Source organism: Xiphophorus couchianus, chromosome 8 (genome assembly GCF_001444195.1).
Source record: "Xiphophorus couchianus chromosome 8, X_couchianus-1.0, whole genome shotgun sequence".
NCBI lineage: Eukaryota > Metazoa > Chordata > Actinopteri > Cyprinodontiformes > Poeciliidae > Xiphophorus > Xiphophorus couchianus.
In genome coordinates, this window is record NC_040235.1 from 13713546 (window position 1) to 13737988 (window position 24443).

The 24443-nt window shown below is 38.5% G+C and overlaps 3 protein-coding genes across 6 annotated transcripts; 2 read left to right on the forward strand and 1 right to left on the reverse strand.

The window, feature by feature from the left end:
- The first annotated feature begins 821 nt into the window (after nt 1-821).
- LOC114149743 (iporin) lies at nt 822-12492 on the forward strand. The gene is made up of 10 exons (XM_028025791.1): nt 822-1078; nt 4558-5831; nt 6349-6559; nt 6680-7558; nt 8819-8895; nt 9041-9215; nt 9309-9414; nt 9504-9550; nt 10134-10785; nt 11263-12492. Exons 2-10 carry the CDS (start codon nt 4584-4586, stop codon nt 11372-11374), a joined length of 3507 nt encoding a protein of 1168 aa, XP_027881592.1. The 5' UTR covers nt 822-1078; nt 4558-4583; the 3' UTR covers nt 11375-12492.
- cimip2b (ciliary microtubule inner protein 2B) lies at nt 12487-20799 on the reverse strand. Of its 2 annotated transcripts, XM_028025797.1 has the most exons (7): nt 20793-20799; nt 17999-18089; nt 17058-17224; nt 15256-15410; nt 14434-14560; nt 12795-12986; nt 12487-12669 (listed from the first exon to the last, which is right to left on the reverse strand). In XM_028025797.1, exons 2-7 carry the CDS (start codon nt 18058-18060, stop codon nt 12584-12586), a joined length of 789 nt encoding a protein of 262 aa, XP_027881598.1. In that variant the 5' UTR covers nt 18061-18089; nt 20793-20799; the 3' UTR covers nt 12487-12583. The 2 variants fall into 2 exon arrangements, with proteins under 2 accessions (XP_027881598.1, XP_027881597.1); XM_028025796.1 differs by lacking the exon at nt 20793-20799 and having other exon boundaries at nt 17999-18152.
- Nucleotides 20224-24338, forward strand: LOC114149744 (serine/threonine-protein kinase phg2). 3 transcript variants are annotated; one of them, XM_028025792.1, is made up of 6 exons: nt 20224-20935; nt 23057-23209; nt 23311-23467; nt 23558-23640; nt 23752-23849; nt 23939-24338. In XM_028025792.1, the coding sequence occupies exons 1-6, from the start codon at nt 20318-20320 to the stop codon at nt 24024-24026; spliced, it is 1197 nt and encodes a 398-aa protein (XP_027881593.1). In that variant the 5' UTR covers nt 20224-20317; the 3' UTR covers nt 24027-24338. The 3 variants fall into 3 exon arrangements, with proteins under 3 accessions (XP_027881593.1, XP_027881595.1, XP_027881596.1); XM_028025794.1 differs by having other exon boundaries at nt 23329-23467; XM_028025795.1 differs by having other exon boundaries at nt 20224-20752.
- The last annotated feature ends 105 nt before the right edge of the window (nt 24339-24443 follow it).

The window sequence follows — 24443 nt, forward strand, 5'->3', positions numbered from 1 at the left end:
CTTTGCCCCATACGTGAACAATATTTCTGCTTGTATATAAGAGTCTATAATGTGGCACATTTACAAGAAAAACATGTCATTCAAACAGTAATACAGACATACTGCACAAAGGATAAGCATAAGACAAGATCTAAAGAGGAGGACTAGACAGAAGGTGGTGGTGATAAGATATGCCAAGGGTTTGTGTGGCATTATAGGCTAGTAGGAGGTGTACTCTTAAACTCCTTTCATTGCTGAAACATGTGTAAAGACACTTTTTCTGCTGGTTGTTCTTATGTGACTTATCTGGAAGTTTATTCACCTCTACCTCACGCCTTTACCAGTAGAGGGTGACATAGGTCAATAAAAAATGAGTGGTGGAACACACTGGACTGTCAACTAAAGCAGTGGTCCCCAACACGGGTCCCCAGGGTCCACGGACCTGGAGGTTTTATGTTTCTCTACTCATTTGCCCATTTAGAACTAACTAACTATCCGTCTGTCTGTCCGTCCGTCGTTCATCCCCCATTTATTGATTTTTGAAAATTATTTCTATTGACATATTTCATGTTTTTAAAACTTAACTGTTTTTCTGCTTCACATAGTTAAGATATTAAGCAGTGGTGAGTAAATGCAACAAAGTTTCATGCTGATGGTTAATTGACGCTTGTTTTTCAACGACAAGGTGGCTATTCTATTCTATTCTATACTATTTTTTATAAAGAACGTGTTGCCATTTATCCTACCTTGTGTCCTGGATACTTTTAGTAGCAGTCTTTCTTCTCTCTTCTAATTGGCTGAAGACCCCGTGACGTAACATCTCCGGCAGCCTGAGCGGTGCTGAGGGTTGGGGTCGATGTGTCGCGTGGGGGTCGACGATGATCGCGTGTGTCCGCATTTACATGCCGGACCGGGTTCATGTGGGTCTCCAACACAGTTTGCATGGATAGATTTTAAAAGTGGATGCTCTATTTTTATTATTATTAAGAAACTATGCAGTTTTGTGTAAACCTGGAAGAGAAACAAGCTTGTAAAATGTTTTCATGAGGAATTTGCAATTGGAAGACGAACATCTACTGTGACTGACGGCTGTTTTCAAGTAGGTTTTTTTTGTTGTTGTTGTTAATGCATTGGTGCATACGTGCTGCAATCTGCTTCTTTTTGTCAAAATCCTTTTGTTTTCTAATGCTAGTAAATTGTTGTGCATCCGAGCTGCTTCGGAAATGGTGCTGCTGCCATGGATGCTTTGGTTATGCATGTGTGCACAGACGCTCTTTTATCTATCATGGTGCCCTATTTATAATTTCTTGATGAAAAACAAACATAACTTATTTTAAGTGCTAGCTTTTCAAATCGGGGCAGAATAACGGAGGAATATATATTTTATGATCAATGTTTGCAGAGTATCATGTTTTATTAAAACTCAAGAAAAAATACTGCGGAAGCTCATCCTTGGTGCATTTAAAGGAATTATGTGTCTTAGTGATCTGATAATCTATCTCAAAGCTACTCATCAAACGTGTGTGATCAACAGCTCATCAAGTGGAAGTTACTATTTCAAAAGACTCGCTTTGACAGTTAGCCATTTTGAAGCATTTTGTTGAATATTAAGACAGTTCTTATAAGAAATTACATCAGCCGTGGTGTTAGAGAAGCAACTGGTCTGCAGGAGGGAGAAAATGTAAGTGGTGCACAGAATTTTACAGTTTTAAAATTGAAGGATATTTCCAAGTGAAGAACAATGAGGCAGCTGCTAATCTCCCAGGCTGTTCTATTTCAGAAAACAAGCTAAATGTGCTAGTTTCTTCTAATGTTGTTTAATTGAGAGTGCAATTACTAAAAGGTTAAATAAAGCTGTATAATGAAAATAATTAAGGTCTAGATGTCAAACCTGGCTAAAATGTCCTTGCAAGGCAGGACATTTTAGAGTGAGCTGGGCATTAAAAATCCAAGCAAACCTTTATAACTCCAAATTTGTTTTAAGGAAAAGTGGATATTTCCTTAACAATCACAATGGCAAAGAGATCACTGAGGAATGTTGTGACTAAAGCACTCCAAATTAAAAATCATTAAGTGTACTATGTTTTTCAGTCACCACTTCTTAATTTCGACATTGTGGTCACAAATTCTAGTAGTGTAATTGCTTTAATGTTTTGGTGGAGAAAACTGATTGAAAATGCACGCTTCCTATTAATTATGAACTTATGTAAACGACTATTAAACATAATACTGAAAGCTAACATGCCTTGATGTATAGTAAAAGAGAAGGAATACATGATTGTGAAAATTTACAGATACAAGACAAAGTAAAAAAAATAGAGTTAGAAATCTAAAAATTGTGGTCTACATATCCAGATCCCTTCTTTTAGATAGTCTAATAAAATTCATGGGAAACAATTGCTTTCAGCCTGTGTGTAATTTGATTTTAGGACTCATTTCTTCTTTAGGGAATATTAGAAAACAAAGTTTTATGAAGAACAAGGGACATGTCACCATTCCCACACTGAAATATGGTGGCGGCAGCATCATACTGTGGAAATGACTTTCTTCATTTTCATAGGAAAACTATTCATACTTATGGAAAATCCTGGTAGAAAATCTTTTAGATGCTGCAAAAGATATCAGCGTGGAGAGAAAGCTCACCTTCAAAGTCTAACATTATGATTTGTGATTATAATATGACAAAATGTTCAAGGAACATTTTTGCAAAGCATTGTAGAAGTTACTTTCCACTACATGTCAGACAAATGTCTCTCCAGACAAATAATTGTTCTAAAGTCCGCCCTTATCCTCTTCAATATTACACAGTAAATGCAAACTATTTTGAGTTGGGATGATATTGTCTCATTAGAGGTTGAAATCAGAGCTAATAAGCCACATTATAATCACAGCGGGCTTCAGCCTCTGCTTCCATTTAACTGTGACTCCAGTCTGTCGTAAAAGGCTGGCATGAAGCGACAGACATTCAGAGTCCAGTTAATCACAACCATCTCTGTGCTACAACCCGATGAAGGCGGGACTAATCCACTTGGATCCTGAAATTCCTCCTCAGTAGCTGGCCTACTTCTTTCTAATTGAATCAAACTCTATTGTAAATTAGCAGGGATAGGATAAATCCATCCATTTTCATATAACAAACATGTAATAGCAAATATAAATTATCTTAAAATGAAGCAGAGGTAGGTAGAAACCAGTTGCATTTAACTGAGTAAAAGAAAACGTATTTTTAATAGTGGTTTTACTGCATCATACTTTTTACTTCATTATATTATTGACGTATTGTTACTCTTACTTGAGCAAATGTTTTGATACTCTATTGATACTCTATATGATACTAGAAGTAACTTCACCGAATCACGAACAAATATGTTTCAACCAAAAATGCAACAGGAACACACCTACCATATGTTAAAGAGAGGCTTTTTGTTTCTAAACAAGCGTCATTATTCTGACATTATTTTATGTTTACTGAGAAGCATTTGGAATATGCAGTAAACAATAAATCGGCACTGGAAGCACTCTATCCTGTTCTAACATAAATTATCTACTGTAAGTATAAATTTCATAAGTTCTAAATTACTTGTAAATGTGTCCTCTGCTTAAAATATGTTAATTTGTAATTATGTTGTGTTTTTTAGTTTCAGTTTTTAAAAATACTAGAATTTGCACATAACTTAAGATTTTTTTTTGTCTTATGACATTTTTAACTTAATATTTAGTCTCTAGAATTAGATACAACCTTGCAAACATAGATCTTTTTTTCTCACGCATTTGATTATCAGCATCACATTCCTGCTGAATCCCTATGGAAGCTGCAAGGCATTTTAGTTAATTTGGGTCCATTTTTCTTTAAGTAACAATGACAGTGTGTAATCTGTTGTGTATTTTGTAGACTCCATTTTATATTTAATCAACTCTAGAACCTGGTAAAGAACTGGGTCTTTTGTTATATCCTGCAACGTAAAAATTCGTAAACAGCCGAGCAGATGTGAAGGTGCATTTACTTTTCAGCAGTGTCGGCAGAGCATCTCTGCAGTGCAGCTGCCCTAGTTACAGAGCAGCTGACTAACTCTGTGTGATTGTGGTTGGCCCAAGCAGAGAGGAACGGAAAGGAGGGGTTTGGTAGTGGTCGACTGAATTATGGAGACCCAGAGGCACACATCACAGAGGGAGTTTGAGGTCTGGTGGTGCAGACTGTGATAGCAGCATCCTGTAGTTCTGCTTAGTGTTCATCTCTCACCTTGTTTTTTTCAGCTTGCTTCTAACAATGTTTTCTTCTTTTTTTTATTCAGGTTTCAAAGCACCTGAATAAATTCTAAAGGTATAGATCTGTCACAGATCTGAGGTTTGGGAGGAAAAACAACCCTAGCAGCTTCGCAGGAATTATTTTCCTTCTGATCTGCTATGAGGCGTGAACCACAAATGAAAATTTAAAAGGCTGATCCAAAGCTTTTGTTTTTGTTCTAATAGAGGTGCAAACATCCCGTACAAGCTACTTAAAGATAACTCGTTTGGCTTAAAAGTGTGCATAGCCTCAGCATTTTTTTAAATGGAAGCCTTTGTTTTTTACTTCTGCAGGATAGTTTTAGGAACATGGGGACAGCATGATCGGAGCATCCACTCTCCCGGGTCACACCTTGCTAGCGTGCCACTTCCCAGTGGTGCAGCTTCCCACCTGGCAGCTTCCGGTCCAGGCCCTGTGCAGCTCCGCCAAGAGGCCCAGCCGGCTTTGCTCGTCGGGTCTGACCCGGGCGGTGTCCCTCCCAGAGCAGGACACACTCACTCGAGAACACTGCTTTACGGGTGGACGGAGGCCCTTTTCCAGCAGCTACAGCAGTCTCCGTGAGGATCGGGTGGAGGAAGAGGGGACCAGTGACAGCAGCGGCAGGTACGATTCCAACTCATCGCCAGAAGAAACGGGCTCCATCAACAAGGAGGAAAGCTGCGGAGCTGCAACCACCCAGCGCTCACACAACTCGTTCCTTCCCAACCCAGATCTAGATGAGGACGAGGAAGACGAAGACAGTGATGGAGACAATCTCCACAGATATCGCGAGGATTCATCTTTCGTGTTGCATGGAAACTCCAACTGGTCGCTGAACAACGGTGGTAATGATGCACTGCTCCATGAAGATCTGGACAGTGAATGGATTAATGAAGGATTAATGCTGGGAATGGGAAGGAACCAACACTGGCTGTCTAACCAGATGGATTTGCTGCAGTCAGGATGCCAGGGCTTTGCTGTGAACAGATCTGGCATCGCTCTTCTGACTTGTTTGGAGCAGGACTCAGACAGACTGCAAGAGAACATTTACAGAGAGCACAAATGTTCCCCAGAGCAGCTGCCCAACATTCACACAGAAGATGTGAGTGATTCCTCCTGTAACAGCTCAGATGGTGTGCTGGTTAATTTCTGTACCATCTACAACAAAAGCAACAATCCTGCCACACCTCAGGATCTCAGCAGCCCTGCTGTTGACCCCTGTCACTCATCTGAGGGGTCTGTGTTCCTCAGTCTCCTACCAGTTCCTCAACAGGCCCAGAGAGAAGAAGCTGGGCCGACACCATCCGGCCTAGATTCAAACTGCAACCTTTACTCCCAGGAGCCATCGGCTCCTGGTCTTTCTGCGCTGGAGGTTACAGATCTGGTTGCCTGCATACGAAGTCAGGACACCCTGGCCATGGGGACAAACCAGAAGTACTACAAGCTGGTGACTTGTGACCTCTCCTCCCAGTCACCAAGCCCTGCCTGGTCCAGTCTCACCAGCTGTCTCGAAGGGCCTGACAGAAGCAGCACCATTCTGCCCCCTCTTGACTCTGAAAAGGAAGGACCAACCAAGGAAAACATGGAGGTTGGTGTGTAAAAAGATATTTAGATTCAAAATTCCAAAGTGAAACACAGATCAACATCAAAACATACTTCATTCATGTCAGATTCACTATGTAAAACTTAGCAAATACTTAATAAATATTCATTTCTAGAAAATTATATGTCAGTAAACTGTTAAACTGCAAGTACAGAAAATCAAATTAAGAACATGTATTGCACTAACAAAATAACACATTAGATGCAGTTATGCTTTTACAAATCTGCAGTCGCTGGGTAATACAATCTAAGACAACCTTGAACTGACAATAGGTAAAGCAAAAATGGTAACCTTGACAGCAAACACTTGCTACAAAAATATTTTTAAGAAAAATAATTATTATAGAAAGGCAAACTGATGTAAAAACAGGATTCTCTGTGAAAACATGTTGAGAACATGTCATTAAAGACAAAAGGTAAAAATGAAAATAAAAATACAGCAGGTAAATTGCTAAGTTATGACAAAAACTTGCTTAGTAAAAAAATACATATTCTTTTTTAAGGCAAGCGACCACCAGGTTGCCACCACCTCCACTGCCCCCCGGAGGAAGCAACATTTGCAGGGAACCCAGAGCTTCTCCCACATGCCTTGTTCACTGTGCAGCAGCCAGCGTAGCCCACATAGTAATAAATGCCAAGAAACAGGAGCTGAATCCACCCAGCCATCTGTGATTCAGGAGCGGGATTACAATGATGTAGATGCCACTGACATGAGTAAGGAGAGAAAGTTTGATATCTTTCTTCTTTTTGTGGGAGAAACAATAAAAAAACATACAAAAAAATCTAAATTTAAAATACTGTGTTTTGCTGATGATAATGTCTAATTTCTCTCAGGTGTTTGGTGCTGCGACAAGGAACTGGGACGCTACAGTAAGCTACGAAGGCCGACTTCTTTGCCCATTCAGCCATTCGTTCTGCTCCCTGCAGAAAAGCCACAGTATCAGCCTCAACACCTAGGAGGCCTGCTTGAGCAGTACCTAAACCAAAAGAGCAGCAAGCCTGCTAGCTCCCCGAACGGACTCAAGTCCAAGGAGAAAAGAAGCGAGTGTTTGTCCGAACTCCAGCCATCTCCAGTGGAGAGCCTCTGCCCAGTATTCTTGGAGGCTGCATCCAGCTCCGATACCTGCTCCACCTGCACTCCGAGTCCAAAATGTTTCAGCCGCAGACACATGTGGAGTCCAAAGTCCCAAAGAACATCACAAGAGGCTAATCTAAAATTGATGGCCGAGTCTCAGGAAAGCTCAAGCCTAAACTCTGGCACAACGAACAATCAACCCAACGTTGTTAGGATTCACACCTGTCAGGACCTGATCACCCTGCAGCCAGAGTCAAAGCAAGTTACTTCTGGATCCAAAAATACTAACGAGGATCCCAAAAAAACTGCTTTCCATTCAAAAGCCTCCCACATAACACCTGGAAAACCTGACTCGAACCTTCGAGTGTCCTTGTCGCCTCCCCAAACCTCACAATCACAGCTGATGCTCCAGCATCATCAACCCCTCATTCCTGCAGCTCGCCTCTCCTCTTTAAGCACTTTCATCTCCTCAGACCTGCATTCCAAGCAAAACCATGAGCCTGAAAGGCTCAGCCTAAAGCCAACTAAGAGTCAGCACAGCCAGTCGCTGATCCTGAACAGCAGGCCGCCTGCAGAGTTCTGCCTCTCGCCGGATACATCATACGAGTCAATGTCTATCAGTCATCTGCAGAGGAAAGGTGAGGGTCACCTCAGGACAGAGGCACTAACAAGCATCAATGATGTGTTATGGTTAGAGACTATTGCTAAATTTGAATCTGGAAGATATGAAAATGAACAATTGTTAATGTAACAAAATGTGCCCAATGTTGGTATCATCTTGCCAGGGATAAGCTGCTAAAAACAGCATAAAACCTCAGTGTGCTGCAGCAGTGCCTTCAATACCCTGAAGGGGCTTCCTCTCAAACATGACCTATTTTTAACCATCCCTGCTCAGGATTGGTTGAGCTCTCTGCTCCCCAGCCTGAGTGTGTGTGTGAAAGAAAAAAACAGAGAGAGACTGCAGACTCCAAGATGAGTCAAAAACTGATGGAGCAGTGATAAATATTTAAATCATACCTAATCATTTTTGCGCTAGTGCCACCTCAAGGGCTACCTAATGCAAACTTAATCAGATACATTGGATTCTTTCACAGCATTTATTCATAGTCGGAGGCATCTGCAGCAGCAGCAAAGAATACGAGTGGTTGCGGCACTGCAGGCAGCTTCAACACACATAAAGAATTTACCGTGACATTTGCATGGGCTACTCTGCATTAGAAGAAAGAGGAGAGGCAGAGCAAAGCACAGAAAAGAGGAACGCTTCTGAAATGGAAAACTGACTCTCCGTGTTCAGATAGAGTTCACATTTAAAATGATTAAGAACATTATTGAGGCAGTTTGTCAGGTTTAAATACAGGGCTCCTATGCAGACTTGATAAGTCAGGAATTGGTTAAGTATTTTCCAGTTCTAGATAAATATGGAAAAAACAAAGGAGTGAAAAAGGGAATACTGACACTTGCAAACCTCAGTTACTGTCACTGATTGAAAGTGACAGTGATTCACTGTTTAAATGTTATATCCATTTATTTGTTTGTCCACCTGTTTGTCTATCAATCCTCTTCTTACTGTTTTTGCAGGTTCCATAATTAAAGAATGACCTGAAACTAAATTTATGAAGAAATGAAGGTAGAAAGAAAGAAAAAAGCACTACAATCTTTTGTTTTTCTTCTAAAATTAAGTTGTATTTGCCTAAATAAGGAATGTTTCTTATATGTTTTAATCAATAATTGGAAAATATTTAAAATATTTGTGTCAGAACCATGTCAGTTTTATCCCAGCAACCAGTACTTGCTTTTAGAAATAAATGGAAAAATACTTTAAGTTTTAATAGAAATGTTACCAGAAATAGCAAACTGTAAAAAAGTCTAGATTTGTGTTTCTTGTACATTGTGTCCAGGTTTGCTGAGAGCTGTGAGCAGGGCAGTGGATCTGATCATGGCTCATTTTGGAAGTAGCAGAGACCCAGAAGAAAAGGTGAGTCAGCAGAACTAAGCACTAAGAAGAACACGTCCCAAGAGAAAGCATGACACCAATAATTCAGCACAAGAGTCAAATAACTCGTGTCAGCAGCAGGACACACATTACAGCAGCCTGTGTCCCTTTTTTTCTGGTGGTACAGATGCGTCTGGGTAACAGCTCTTACAGTCCCACCATAGCTGGCCTCGTCCTAGAACACTTGTGTCCTGCAATTCAGAACATTTTAGAGGATGGACTGAGGGACCACAAGCTGGATTTCATAATTGGTCAGCGCCGCAATCACTCCTGGAGTGTGGTGGAGATCTCCACAAGAATGGGTATTTGCAGTTTTGCTTTCCAGTGCTTCGATTGGCTGAATACTTGTAGATGCTTAAGGGATAAATTCACAGATGTTGTTATCTCTGCTGTAGGTTCGTCCACCAAGGTCCTCCACACCCTCGTTTCCAAAATAAAGCGGTGCTCCGAGCTCACCAGCCACTGTATGAGACTGAGAGCCTTCCTCATGGGCCTTCTCAAGTAAGAGCTGAAGTCACTTATGCTCTTTCTGGCGAACCATATGAAAAGTTGATCTACAGCCTGTACTTCCTGTATTTCTTGTGTTGCAGCTTGAGAGCTTTGGAATTCTGGCTTAGTCACCTGCAGAGTCAAAAAGGTGAGCCAATGAACTGGGACAGCACCATAATGTAAGACCCAAAGGATCCCTTCTGCCCATATGATTACAACCACTTCTAGCTTTCAGTAAAACAGGCGTTATCTTAAACTGGTATTGATGAACAGCTTTTTAGTCTGTCCAAGCTTACCAGTTTACAGAATCAGTTCTTCTATTTTCACCAGGGGCCAGACCAGTAAGCAGATGTCAGTCATTTGGTCAGTCTGCTCACGCAGAGATGCTGTCCTGAAGTTGGCATGGAGTGTCTCTTATGCCACTAAGTTTAGAATCTCTACAGCAAAACATAAATGCAAAAAAAGATAATAAAGGAGTGATTGAAATACTTTTGCAAGATACTTTCAGATTAAGCACAAATCAATCTTGAGCTTTACAAAAACTAAACATAATTGTAAGATGTGTACTACTGCAGATAAACTCTATTTGCGATGAATGTGTGGAATCTGGTTGACAGTCCTTTTTAATTTGGGTGTTTAGAAGTAAAGCAAGACCAGACACATAAACTCTGACTCTTACTTGAAACGTCTTTCAGAGCCAATGGAATGTCTGTGGGGGTATTTTCTTACAGATGTCGTTACAGCGTACTACCACACCTGGGGGTTCCTGTTCACGTCACTGAGTCGCTGTCGGCCTCTGTTCCAGGAGCTGCTTCTTCTCCTTCAGCCGCTCTCAGTGCTGCCATTTGACCTAAATCTTCTCCTGGAGCCACGATTGTTAAGTCAAAGACAACTGTGTTCGGAGGAGCGTGATGCTCTCCCACCTCAGCCGTGCTCTGCCTTGCTTGTGACCAGTTGGCCAAAGATACAAGCCAACAGAAAGTCAGAATACAGCAAGCGAAACAGTCAATCACACTGGAGAGAGCAGGAGTTTCTACGGTCTCAGAGTTCAAGTTGTTGCAAGCAGGATTATGGGGCCATGCAAAACAACAGAAATCTGCTTTTGGCTTCTTTGTCAAACAAGCCAGATTTTGTGCAAAGTGTAGCAAAAGCTGTGAACGTCAGCCTAGATCATAGAAGTACTTTGTTTCAAACCAATGTGGATGGTAGGGAGAATGAGAGAGAAGTGGAAAAAGAGAGCAGAGGCCAAAACGCAACAGCTTCCGTCCAGGAAGACAGTCCCTGTCAGAGCGGCCTGCGGTGGGCCAAGCTGTTTGGAGCAGCTGGTGTTTCTAGCAGAGCTGAGAAAAGGTCCCACCCTCACACTGAAGCACAAAAACGAAGGTAATGAGAAGTAATGAATGAAAAACTACATTTTAGATAACGCTGGGCAATAAATCCATCTTATGAATTTAATTTTCTGTTTTTGAGGATCTCATTTTTGGAAAATGTGATTTTTCTAACCAATGCTGCAATGGGTTTCAATAGTTCAGAGTGACGTCAGCCCAACCAAAGTTTACCTTCTTGTTTGATGAGTGTGTTTTACAGCTTCTATGTATTTGGACATTGAATTCAAGTCAAATACAAGCCAGATTTTGAAAATATTTTATGCCCTTTGTAATTTCTTTTAATGAAAAGAAAGGGAGGAGAATAGGCAATTAAATTTGAAAATTGGATTTGGTCTGAGATTTTATTTTTAAGCAATATTGCCCAGCCTTAATTTTAATTTTAATTAATTTTCAACTGTAATTGTCAGTAGCATCTGTCATTTTTCCTACTCTGATTAACATCCTTCTATGCTTTTCTTTTCCAAATGTACAGGCTACCGTCTCAGTGGCTACAGTTGGACCGAACTCAGATTGGACTTTTGGCTCAATCCATTAGATCCATAAAGCTGGGACCACCTCAGACTGGCTTGGGTGCTGAAAACTAAATCATACATGTGTGACTATTTACTCTAATGACACAAAGTGTTAATATGCAGAACAACTTCTACAAAGCCCAATTAAACTTTTTATTCTGCAACAAAAAAACTGCACCAAAAAAAGCACTAGAGTAGGATAATTACCACAGTAATGGGAGAAGACTAAATGTTGTCCAGCAGGAATACCAATATTTCTTTCCATTAGTGATTTTATGAAACAATTATTATTTGTAAGGTAAGGATGTTTTTCTAATTGTTTTTCAGTTTAAAAGTTGGATGTTTCAAAAAAATGTCAGTGTAAAATTTAATTGTGCAATTTTTAAAGTTACATGCAATAGAACAATCTGACAGGTTAAGTGTATAACACAGAAATAAATTACAATTTTATTCCAAGTTCTCTGAATCACAGAATATGATTAAACACACATATGTGTATTTTCTCCTTTTTTCCTGTGCAGTTTCTGATCATAGTTTGGTAAAATAAATAAAAACAAATACAAACATTTTTCTCATGAATAAGGTTCAATCAGGTGCCATCTGGATAATTGGGATTTGATGCTTATATATCTTTTCTTTGTATTTGCTTGTATTCCTATAAACCACAATACAGATTAGGTTTTTATTTCTAAAGTACGTAAAACAAACAAACTAAAATATTTATGTCAGTGCCAAAAATAACAAACCCAGCAACTTTTACTCTAACCAGTTTCCTTTCCTATTATATTCCCAGCATGAACTCATTGTAAGGTGCATGAACTAAGAAACATGCAGTAGGTGCTCTTATCCTTCAGTGATCTAAAGCTTAGATGTACATTTGGCTTTGGAAATTTTCTGTTTATTTATTTCTTTTTCTATTGTTGTTTTGCTGCACTACAGTAAGCCCCCTGGTGGCTGATTCATGCATCAAATGTGCGCCAGCTATGTTTTAACAGCGTGTTCATAAATTTTAGGGAAGAAAAATGTTTTTTTTTTTCTTTTTAACATTTGGCAAATAGAGGACTTTAATGTGAAACTTTTTTTCACATTGTGTTCTTTTTCACATCTTCAGTGTTTTTGTTATTTCATGGTTGCTTCCTCTAATGCCCTGTGACAATCAGTCTCTCAATAAAGACCTAAAACACTTTAAACTGCAATCAGTTTTATTTTTCTAGGAGGTTGCTCCGTGACGTTGCTCATGGTACAGAATTGTTGTGCTTTTTCGGGGGAAGCGGGAGGCTTTCATGGATCGGTGATTTTACTGAAGGTCTTTCCATATGTGATCTCAGAGAGCCGACCGAGCGTACTTCCCACCATGAACTTGTATCCTGTGGGGGTTTTGGAGAAATATACATCATGTTTTAAGCTCACCAGTAAGTTTCATTGGCTTCTATATCAAGGTCTGAAGTTAACCTTAAGACTTTGTTGTAGAAGAAGGTTTTGCAGCACAGACCTGGTATATGCCCTGTGAATCCCGGGATCACGCCTTTTTTGGATGAATAGAACGTGGGCAGGTGTGTTCGGTCCCTTTCGTCTGCCTTCAAGCGTCTCTGATGTTTCCCATACTCTTTTAGTGCTTGATTGGTGGTGATGGAAAATCCTTTGCCATAGAAGTTGTGGGAAAATGGCACATGTCCTGTAAACCCTGTGAAAAGACATCACTCTGTAAGTAAGAGGAGAATGGCTCCTTATCTCTTGTCCAGGGAACCCTATTGAGCAAGTTTGAAGCAATGCCCTAAACAGTTTGGTTTTTAATTGGAGGATGACTGTTTAGGTCGAAAGGTTGAAACTTGGATAAAATAACAGGTTCCCACAGAACAATAAGCCCAAATACACATCAAGACTGAACCAAGCTCACAAATCAGACATTTGGTGTAGTCTTTTAAAAGCCCTACAGCAAATCCTATTGATAATTGTTGAATTTGGCTTAAGAGTCAGTTTAAATCCAGGAAAACCAATTAATTTAAATGAACTATATCAATTTTGCAAAGGAGACAAGTCAAATATAATGTCAGTACAATGCCAGAAGCTTCCTGCAAAGAGAAAATAAAAGGCATGGTCACACAAATCCTGTTTTAAAACTCAGTGAAGTTACTTGTTATATGATTATTGCACTGTGAAAATAACATTAAAAATATATTTAATTGCATAGACACAGGTCCCCAAATTATTTGATATTAATGTCTGTGAATGCTGCTTCAAATCTGCATAGCTATATGTAATTCTGAAATAAAAAAAAATTCAACTTAATATTTTGTAATGTTGTGTTCAACTGAGATCTATAAACTACTTTAATGTTAAAATATAGAAGTGTGCTAATGTGAGTTGCTAATATTGAGAAAATATTATTTGGTTGACCAAGTTTTACCTTTTGCTATAAAATAATTATTCATATGTGTTAATAATAACTGTTGCTACATTTGCCAAAATGCCCTTTTTTGTAATTATGCCTTCACAACAGGCTGGTTTTTTGGACCCATTTACCCCAAAGGAAATGTCCAGAATATTGTGCAACTTCCTCAGTAGTACATTTTCTAGAGAGAAACCAGGGACAGTTCTTACATAAATGGCCTCCTGGTCAAACTCCTGTCCTCTATTTAAAATACAGGGAATTGTCTGATATTATTTTGGAATGGGATAAATCTAATCTAACACAAAGCATGTAAAATAGGCCCCCCATTCTCAGCAGAAAAAATGGCATGTCTACTCAACAAATTCATCACAAAACTTCTCCACAGCACAAATGATGTTATGTTTTTCTTTTGTTTTTTTATCTGGTCGACGGTCCTTTCTAATGCTGACCAGGGTAACTGCCGATATGGCCTATATCAAAAACTTGTGAAACTTTAAAACTTTAGATTAATATTAACAGAGATAGAAGTGTCCTCATTTACATAAAATTCAAAGTTCTAAATGTATGTGTGTGTATAAATGTATTTCTTTTTGTAAATGGCTTAAAAATTTGCCTAGAATTTAAAGGATTGGCATCAGCCATAAAAAAGAAAGAAAGAAAACAATCAAACTCTAAGATTGTGAAGAGCTTCTCGTCTGAATAATTATAAAGTGTCATCAAATCCTTCTGTCTTCTGTACCTGGGATGAAGTACTTCTTGGGGTTATCATCTTCCATTTGGTATGGACTTCCTGAAGGTATGAAAGGCTTTAAGGACTTGTAGACAAACACCTTGTCCAACGCCGCTGTCACCGGAGATTTAGCTCTCTGGGTGAAAATTACAGGAAAATTAACAACTTACAGGACTTTTCAAATGTACTGAATTCTTTGTGCCAGGTACCACAGCACACCTTCAGGTGAATGATGGAGTCTATGCTTTGATTGACGTGAGCTGTTTTGGCACCAAAAGGTAGACTACTAGAGCACTATTAGATTGGTAGTCATAATGCTACACCTGATCAGTGTATGCTTTTTTAAAAATTTCTGAAAAAGTGGTAACAAAAATGTAAAAAAGTGAAAAAAAATCTATCTTGTAAACCATTAAATCCAAGTGTAGTGCTGGGATTAACTGATGATAAACTAAACAGATCGCACCAATAACCCTTTTGAAATGCAATTATCACCAAAGGGAAATGTCCAACATAGATGCAATTCAGTACCAATGCAGATCTGCAAAATGTATGAAAATGATTCAATTTGCAGGGAGCTGCTATGACTGAAACAGGCACCAGAGAGCAAGTGAGGTAGATCCATGGTGAAATCAGGCAGTTGCTGGAGCTTCAGACAAGTCCAACACAAAAAAAAGACTCATGGATACATAACACTACATTATGAGCATCTGACAAAAGTTTTTTGGGTTGCATTGTGGGTTAAATGAATCAGCTTTTTTTCCAACATTATTGCGAGACAAGAAGAGAGAAGTGAAGCTAAAGATTTGTGTGCAAGAGAGATCATTTATTTACTTCAAGATGTTCACTGCCATAGGTGTTGATGGTAGGAAGAGGCCTTGATCCTTGCTTGCGCTTCACCTGATCTGCCAGATAAACTTCACTCTGTGCTTTCTTACAGGTCACGTTATAGTTGCAGCCGTAGTAGTTCCGACTTCTTGGAATAAAACCTAGCAAACATCAACATTAAGGGTTCAGTTTTCAACTATTTCAACAAAAGTTTTGCTAAGATTAAGGATTTGTGTATATGGACTCTGGTGGCAGTCTAATTTTACACCAATTCTATTGTGAAATACAACATCGTTGAATATTGAGAACATGCAAACTCCATGGAGAAAGACTCCAAGCTGGGATTAAAACCCACAACCTTCTTGCTGCAAGGCAGCAGTGCTACTCCACCACGGTGCAGCCCTAGAACATTAACTTATTTCTGTAATTTAATTCAAAAAGTGAAAATTACATATATACATTCATTTCATAAAGTTACATATTTCCAATAAATTTGTGTTAATTTCTATTATTATGGTTTTCTGCAACTACTAAAATATATTTCTAAGAAAAATGTGAATAGCTTCCAACAAAACATTTTATTTTCGACAAAAAGAGAGCTTTCTGAATAGTAATGTCATATCTTGGATAGTCTTTACACTGAATACTTGGTAGAGGCTCCTTTTTCATGAAATTCTGCATCGGTGCAAGTTTGGAAATATTAGTTGTTGTTTTTTTTTTACAGGGTGAAAAAACTAAATGAGCATATAAAGAAAGCTTGTTAGCAAAGGGCAGCATGCAGTGTCAGGAATATTGTTTTGATGCGTAACCATGGCAACAAGGTACCAGCTTTACAACTTGGAGCAGATGATCAGCATCTCATGAGCTCCAATAATACCTGAACTATGAATCTAAATCCTAGAGGGGGTTAAAAAGGAGGCGTCATGGATACAGAGCACAGAGAAGAAGGTCAAGCCAGCTCCTCCATTGATCATACCCCCAACTCCAACATCTCTCTGCCCGGCTGTCTAACCAGACAGGGATTTAAGGGGGAGCAGCGAAAGCAAATGAGGACTAGTTCTTACTAACTATGACATAATTGACAATAAACATAGAAATAAATAAATAAATAGCTTGATAAAAAAATGTATGTGCCAAATATTGCATCCAACAAATAAAAAACAAGATATTTCCCAGGTTATTTTATTATATATAAATTAATATTTGTTAATAATTTCCAACAGTATTAACTTAACATGATTGTTATTTAATTTTTTAATTTTATTTCCAATATTATTATTTGTTTTCTTTTTGTTTCACTTTCTTGTTTATTTATTTATGCTTCTGTATGACAGGAATATATAAAGTATTTTTGAATTAAATTAAATTCAAATGTACTATTTTCTATGTTGTTTTGATTTAAAACCAGAACTTTTGAAACAAAAAGGACAATATAGTGAATTTGAGTCCACTCAGTCGACAGCATCTGGGAAATTGAGGGACTTTTAAATGCTGCAGACATATTTTCTGTTGCTTTATCATAATGATTCACCTCCGTTAGCAGGTTTTGTTAACCACCTGCATGTGACCTTTTTAATCCCCTCTGCTGTATCACTATTTCACTTCACTTGTCGCCTCTCCTGAATAATTAAGCAGCTTAGAGATGTCCACTTTGGTCTCATGTTGCTGTTCACAACTCAAAGACTTATCGCAAGCATAAGAGAAACACATTCTATAGTTTGTGCATTTTAACCACCAATATCATTACATTTTGCAGGGCAAATTGGCCAACTTATCCTCTGAGTTGGTGTGTGTGACACATTCAGTACCTGTGTATCCTGGTATTGACTTCCGCCACACGTCATCAGGAATGTTTTCTGGCAGAGGAGCTATGTCAGACTCTGGGTACCATTTCCTCTGAGACATCAGTTCGGCTGTAAGCATTCCGTAAGGTTTGCCCATGCTGAACCTGAGTCCAGGGCAGTGCCCTGTGTACCTAATTAATAACACAAATAAACAAACAATTTATGGCATCTTTCTGTCAGGGAATTTATTCTTAGATCCCTTCAAGTGTTTAGGTTCTGACAGGTCAGTTGGGGCAATTGTCAAAGCACGACTCTGGACAAACAGCAAATGAGATTCAGATTCCCTTTTGTGTCAGAATTTAGCAGAAGGCCAACTGTTGTTATCACTCCAACAAGAGAAGAATCCCTCCTAAAATCCACAGAAGATGGTTTCAGATTGCTCTGAAGAGTGTGTAAATCAAGGCAGAAGATTTCACAACTAAAATGTATCAACTGTAAACTCTGGCCTTCAGACAAACAAAGTCTTGCACGTATTATAACCCCCAAGGAAATTTAGATGAGGATTCAGGGTAAATCTTTGACCTACACTGAAATAATCTAAACCAGAACTCAGTCTGTGAAGACACCCGAAACATTTGTACTTTGACATCTCATCAATGAAGGGACTGAGCCGAACTAGACAAGATCATTCCCAACACCAATGAGATAAAGGTCAAGGTACTATAAATACATTTGTTGTAGCCTATTTGTTAAATGCTTTCCAGTGATTTGTTTTTTCTTTGCAAATTATTGAGATAAAAAAAACAATTCACTCCTAAAAATGTATCCGGATAAACTTTTCATTTCAAATGACCGTAACTGCCTTCAGTCCTATTACTGCGCGTTATTTTGATGAAGTTTTGATAGTGGAGCGCCAAATCATATTCTTACAGTCGGATCTTATTTGTAAGGGGACATTTACTCACCCCGGGATGTAGCAGGGACCCGGTGACAGCAAAGATTTGACTTCACGGGCATATTCAGACATGTTGGAGCAACAGGTGTTTGGATCCCAGCCTTTCTTCGCCGTTTACTGGTTGCTACAGAGGAATTTAAACCCAAACACACGGATCGACCTATGGGTCACAGGACCAACTGACGTGAGCTACAAGAACAGAACAGAACAAATTTAAATGAAGCAAATAGGGACTATTTAGTATTTCGGGAATCTGACAAACCCTTAGTAATTTTAATAAACATTTTCTCGAGTTCCACTAAAATTAAGGTTGTTAGTTTCTTATTCTTCGGGGTGTATTCAGATGTATTAGCAAATAGTTCTAAAACAAAGTTTCAATTTCCAAATAGTACAATTTTATATTTTTGATGTACATTTTAAACGGACATCACAAACAGGAAACCAGTTTGGAAAGAAATGTCTGAAAATTACTCAGCTACGACCCCTGGTGGATTTCGGCTTTAAACAGCAAATAAGAAAAATCCATCTGCCTCAAGAATTGAGAATCATATTAATACTTTTATATACTTAACTTTTAGTAATATAGTTAAAAATAAAAAAAAAGTAAAAATTAAAACTTCTTGTTTTTGAGCAAATTCCCAATTGTTAGTGAACATGTTTGGATGGATGACTTATGCTCTGAATAGTGTTTTAGACCAAATAAAAATGCAAAATAAAAATTGGTACTTTTAGCACATCAGTAAATAAGGTAGACAATATTCACATGAAGAATGAACAATGAAGATTAATCCAAAAATGTATCAAACTTTTTTGTCCTTCTGGAAAGTCAACTTCTAATTGAATCTCACATTTTTTGCAGTCTGAAATATTGTTTTTTCAAGGATTGCCCTACATTTTCCTATCAGCTGAGCTTTTCTGTCTCCGCTTAATAAAAGCAAACCCACAGCATTATGCTGCCACCACCAGGGAAATGGAATGTACAGGAAAATGTGCATTGCACATTTTAAAATAATAATTCCCGTGTGATTCTCTTACCTGGGCTGTGGATCCCAGCAGCTCCACCAAAGTTACCATTGCCATCTTAACTGCTTCTCAGATTGTAATTCGTCTTGTCCAACGTGTCAGTTTTGGAAGAAAGCCATGCCTTTGTATGTTAACAGTTGTTTTCTACCACTGCCTATTGTTTTATGACCAATTCCTTTTTTAATCTTCTCCATAACTTTATCTCTGTTTGTTTTGTTCTTTAAAAGTCAGTGTTCTTTCAGTAATATTCTCAAACAAACCTCTGATACCTTCATAAAACTATTATGTTTTTACTGAACTTAAGCAACATACTAAAGGAGTATATTAGCAAACAGATGGCAAGTGGTTACGGAAATCAGTTTAAAAGGGACTGGACAAAACACAAGCCACTCTTTCCAGAATATTGTGTGTTTACAAAAAACTTGAAAAACCAAGTATTCTTTTCCTGTTACTTCACAATTATGTGGTACTTTGTGTTTGTCTTTCACATAAGACCCACCCAGAATACATTAATGTTGGTGGTTTGTTAAATGATAATATGTGCTAAAGTTCAAGTGGTCTCAATACCTTTACGAATGAAAATAGCTGATAAATGTGTCCCTCACAAACAGAAACTCGTTTCCTCCATTTAACAATAAAAATCTTTCTTTTTGTTTGTTTTAACAAAATATGAATGAGTCTGTGCGTCGGACCAGATAACCTAACACGAGTTTAACCTGAGGAATGCCAGTTATGTCAGTGGACAGGAGGGTCAGTTCACCACATTCCTACAGTTTCTGATAAATCCTGCTTTGTTTACTTTGTAGATTTGACAAAATAGTTTGAACCTTTTCAACGTTTTCTTTCCCTTGCATGTGACAACAATGTATCGCCCTGAGAAATGTATTTAGGATTCTGTAATGCTGTCTAGCTTTTGAAGCACAGACAAGCGACAGATCTCCAGATTATGGTTTCTGTTTGACGTTAGCATTCCTTCTTATGGGCTACCATAAATACAAAAACTTCCCAGAACCCTGTAAATGGGTTGAGGCTTGTTCGTGTAGCATTCTTCCAGTTGAAGGGACAAATTAGTCTTCAATTATAGATACAGCTGAATTTCCCTCCTTATTTCTAGTGACGGGTAGTAGCAGGTATCTACATGTAATGATGTTAAGAGGCGTGGTAAAACAACAGAGGTAGGTCACAGGGATTTTTTTTAACCCTACATCACCGCCTTACCTGTGGAGATTTCCTCACTGTGAGCCTTGCTCACTTTCCTTTTGCATTCAGCAACGACTTGAGGGAGAAACCTGGAACCTTTTCAGAGATGAATTTATACAGGAGCTTTAGTAACCTTATGGAGGCTTATGTATATGAGGAGAGAACTCGTCCGGAGTCCCAGTGGCGACGGGATAACGCTGATGGGCCTCATGCACCTGTCTCCAACATCGCAGTAAACCCACGCTCAGAATCTGTGGACTCTGGAGTCGAGTCGGCCAGCTGTGAAACACCAAATTCTGCCACAGCTGGTTCTTTGTCAACAGACAACACTGAAATGGATTTATTCCTCCTACAAAGTGACAATTTCGTTCCTGCTTCAACACCTCAGCCACCTGTTTTCATGTCTACTTTGTCTTCCTCGTCGCCTTCCTCTCCAAACCTGCGTCTCAGCAGAGCAGAAGAGGCCTCCACAACCTTGAACCTAAAAGAAGAACCAGAACTACAAAGGACTGACTCCAAGAGGTGGAAGCAAGTCTATGAGGTGCTCAGTCAACAGCCTAAAACTTCTTCCCTGCCCAAACAGCACACATCTGAGTTAAAAAGGTGTATAAGGTCAGCGAGTTTTAATTTGAAGAGGAGGTTCGATCCACCTGTCCCCAATGGGCAAATGTCAGAAACGGAGAGAAAACCATTTTTAGTAGGCTCGGTCGAGCAGATCTCACAGGTACGATTCTTTCAAACTCATGATTCAAACTGTTGTAATCCCTTAGAGTTTAGTTTTAATGCAGGGCAGATTGTGTCAGCGAGCCTGATTCACTCATCAGTGAATCAGCCTCATGTACGGTCTTGCATTGCTCAAGTTTGAGAATGTTACGGGAAAGTCTTCAGTTGAAACGATTGCAACACCTATTTACAAAGTCGCTCCTAAACTTAAGCCAAGCATGGTATTACCAATGCAGGACATCTTTCATGTTCACAACCTGTCATAGTCTGTGACGGTGGAATGGATGCAAAACCAGTCTAACTAGGTGGGAGCAGACGTGTGCGTAATGAAAACAAGGCGAAGGACGCTGAAGAGTTTGTCGGGCATGTCTGAACCAGCAGCCAGAGAAAATCAACTGTGATTTGGAATTTGATTAAGAGCTGAGTTAAAATCGGTAACAGCAGGAAGTTGTGCTGAAACTATGGGATTATGTCTTTTTATTTATTTATATGTTAATATTTCAGTCGTTGGGTGTGTGCTTGCAGATGTTTCTCTTCTATTGTTGCTGCCTGGCTAAAATAATTGCTCAGCATGAAAAGCAGGAAGATTGCAAAGTGTCATTCTGTCTTTTATGCTCTTCTGGTGAAGTTATGTCAGCCTACGGCAGTAAACTCAAACACTTTGTGGTTGTTATATGTATGTATGACTTGATCTCAGTCACAGTAAAACAAACATGTTTGAAGTTTTTTGAGGAACGCAATCAGGTAGTGTGAACCGATAACTGACCTAACTGCGAAAACTGACACCCTATGAAAAGTAGAGTCTGGAAACCAACATGAACGTCTGCATTGACTGGTTATGTAAAATGGTCCTTTGTACATTATACAAGCAAATAAAACCTGTCCTGACAGTTAAAACAGAAGTAAATACAAACAAACTACAAATTGGCAAGGTTATTTTGGTTTATTAGATGTTGTCTAATTAACTTTAATTTTATTTAGGAGATAATTTAATTTGTCACTTTCTAGACAAACCAGTCCAAATCATATCCAATTATATAGTCGTCAGCAACAGTGACTTGTTTTGAAGAGTTTTACAGAAGGGAAATTACAGACCTTATTCCAGATTCCTCCCTGATATCTGTTGATTTTTTTAGTTTTTAGTCAAGGTACTTAACTCCATGATGCTTATTTGTCTTTGCATTGGTGTATAAATATATGGTTATTTGTGTGTATGATTCTGTGAATGAGACTTGTAACTATAAAAGCAGTATGACTGTTCAGTAAAACCAAAGTACTTTATAAATATAAAGCCACTTGAAATCCTGCAGATTCATTTTGTGTCAGTAGATTCAGGCTCCAAATAGATGATGTTCCCTTCAGAATGATTTATATTACTGTACTGTCAGATTCACTTAATCATTTAATGCCAATTGGTAAAAGGTTAGCTATCTAACAGAACCCAGGCATTGCCGCAACAACTTGGTCCAATCCCTTCTCTTGAATGAGGCTAAATCAGTGGGTTGCAAAGACAGTAAGCAAACAAAAAACATCAACAAGAACAATAGCACAGAACCACTTGGCCAAGGAACCATTATAGAGAAAAAAATCAGAAGAGTAGTAAATATTACAATTGTTCTCTAAATGGCCAAGTCTGAATAGCACAGTTTAACTCTAAATGTCTAAGCCAGCAATTCAATTGGAGAGAAAAATACAGAGCAAAACTTGGCCATATCTACCTTTTATAGAAAGACAGAAGCTACAGTAGATTTAAATTATGTTCCTCCAAATTCTTGTTCAGTGGTATGTTGTTTTCCCAGTTTTGCTCACTGCTTTTTCTTTGTCTTTTCTACTGAAAGCTTTCTTAGACTTAAGTATACAAATTTGTGCTAAGTATAATGGCCAAACAGTTTTAGCATAGATAATAGATCCATCAGATGTTGATGTTTATCCTATAACTGGTCAGAAAATATAAGAATGATTTACAACATAAATCATCTAAATACATCCTTTTCTAAAAGTATTTTTCACCCATTTTGAAACTGGCATCTATATGAATACTGACTGTAGATCTACTCAGTCAGCTTTCACAAGATCTATGGTTATATTTATACGTTTTTTTCCCCTGGATTTATTTGTACAGAGCTCTGTTGTTTTTGAGGGAAAGGAACTCAGTCCTGGTCTGTGCTACTTGGAATGGGTCTGTCAAAAGATGGAGCTGTATGCCAAACATCAAATGCAAAACCAAGCAAAGCAGGCAGAGACAGATACTCCCCAGGAACATGAAGAGCAAAAGGTGAGGCTTCCAAGGAATTCATATGATAGTCTTGAATCCATAATATGCATTTATTCAGTTCTATACTTAACATAGCAAACTACAACTTTATTTTCTTATAGCCTGTTCTTGTTTCTCAGCATGATGCAGCAGATGCTCAGGAGGACCACCCCAGGCTTGAAAATGCACAGGAAATTCCCAGTGAACCTCAGCAGCAAAAACCTCGCTATTTCCGACAGAGATCAGCTTCGGACACAACTTTTTCAAAGATGCATTTAAGTAAGGCATCTTTTGCTTCTGTGGTAATATTGTGGTTGTTCTTGTCTGGAAATGAACTGCTGGTTAACTCAGGGTTTGTGTTTGGTGCAGAAAAGTTTAACTTAAGCTCCAGAGGGAAGCGACAGAGTACGAGTGACCTACGAGAGATAGAGGAGGAAGACGTTTTGCCGATGGTGAGATATTTGCATAAGCAGCTACTGAAGACAATGCAGCTGGACTCTACTTATTGCAATGTATTTAATTTTTCTGCTGTGCTGTAACTCAAGTTTTTGATATCTTTACAGGAATCCGTAAAAGAAGAATCAAGCAAGAAAAATATAATCCAGAAGCTAAAACTTGGGTCTTTGAGAAGAGTGGCGTCTGCTGTGTCAGACAGTAGGAGGTGAGACATTAAATCAAGTTTTTATTTTTTTCTCTTGTTTGGTATTTCCAGTGCATGCTGTCAAACTAATGAATGTTTTATCTGTGAAGCACACAGACGCAGTCTTCAGAGAAAACCACAACCCGCCGACGGCTGAGCCAACTGTTCAGGAGGACAAGGAAAGTGTCGCCTGATTGAATTAACAGTGTCGGTTTCCATTAGCTAATATTTTGGGGTTTTTAGAGGAAACAGCCTCAGCGTCGATGCTGCTTTGTAAATGACTTCCTAACCTTTCATTATTCAGCAAAATAATGTGTTTTGTATATAAGGCATTTTTATTTACTCATAGATCAAGTTGAATGCATTACCTTTTATATTGTTATTTTCAAAATATAAAAAATATCCTGTTGAACAGTTATTTTTTTACATTCAAAGCTATGGGATTTATAGAATAACGTTCATTAACACTACTGTTTGTTCTGTGAAATAAAAATATCTTTTCCCACAATATAAAGTGTTAAAGTGTTAATGTATGTATATATGCATGTATGTTAGTATTAAATAGTGGAGAAAATAACTTAAATTGTTAAGCAGATTACTTGTTTTTAGCAGTGA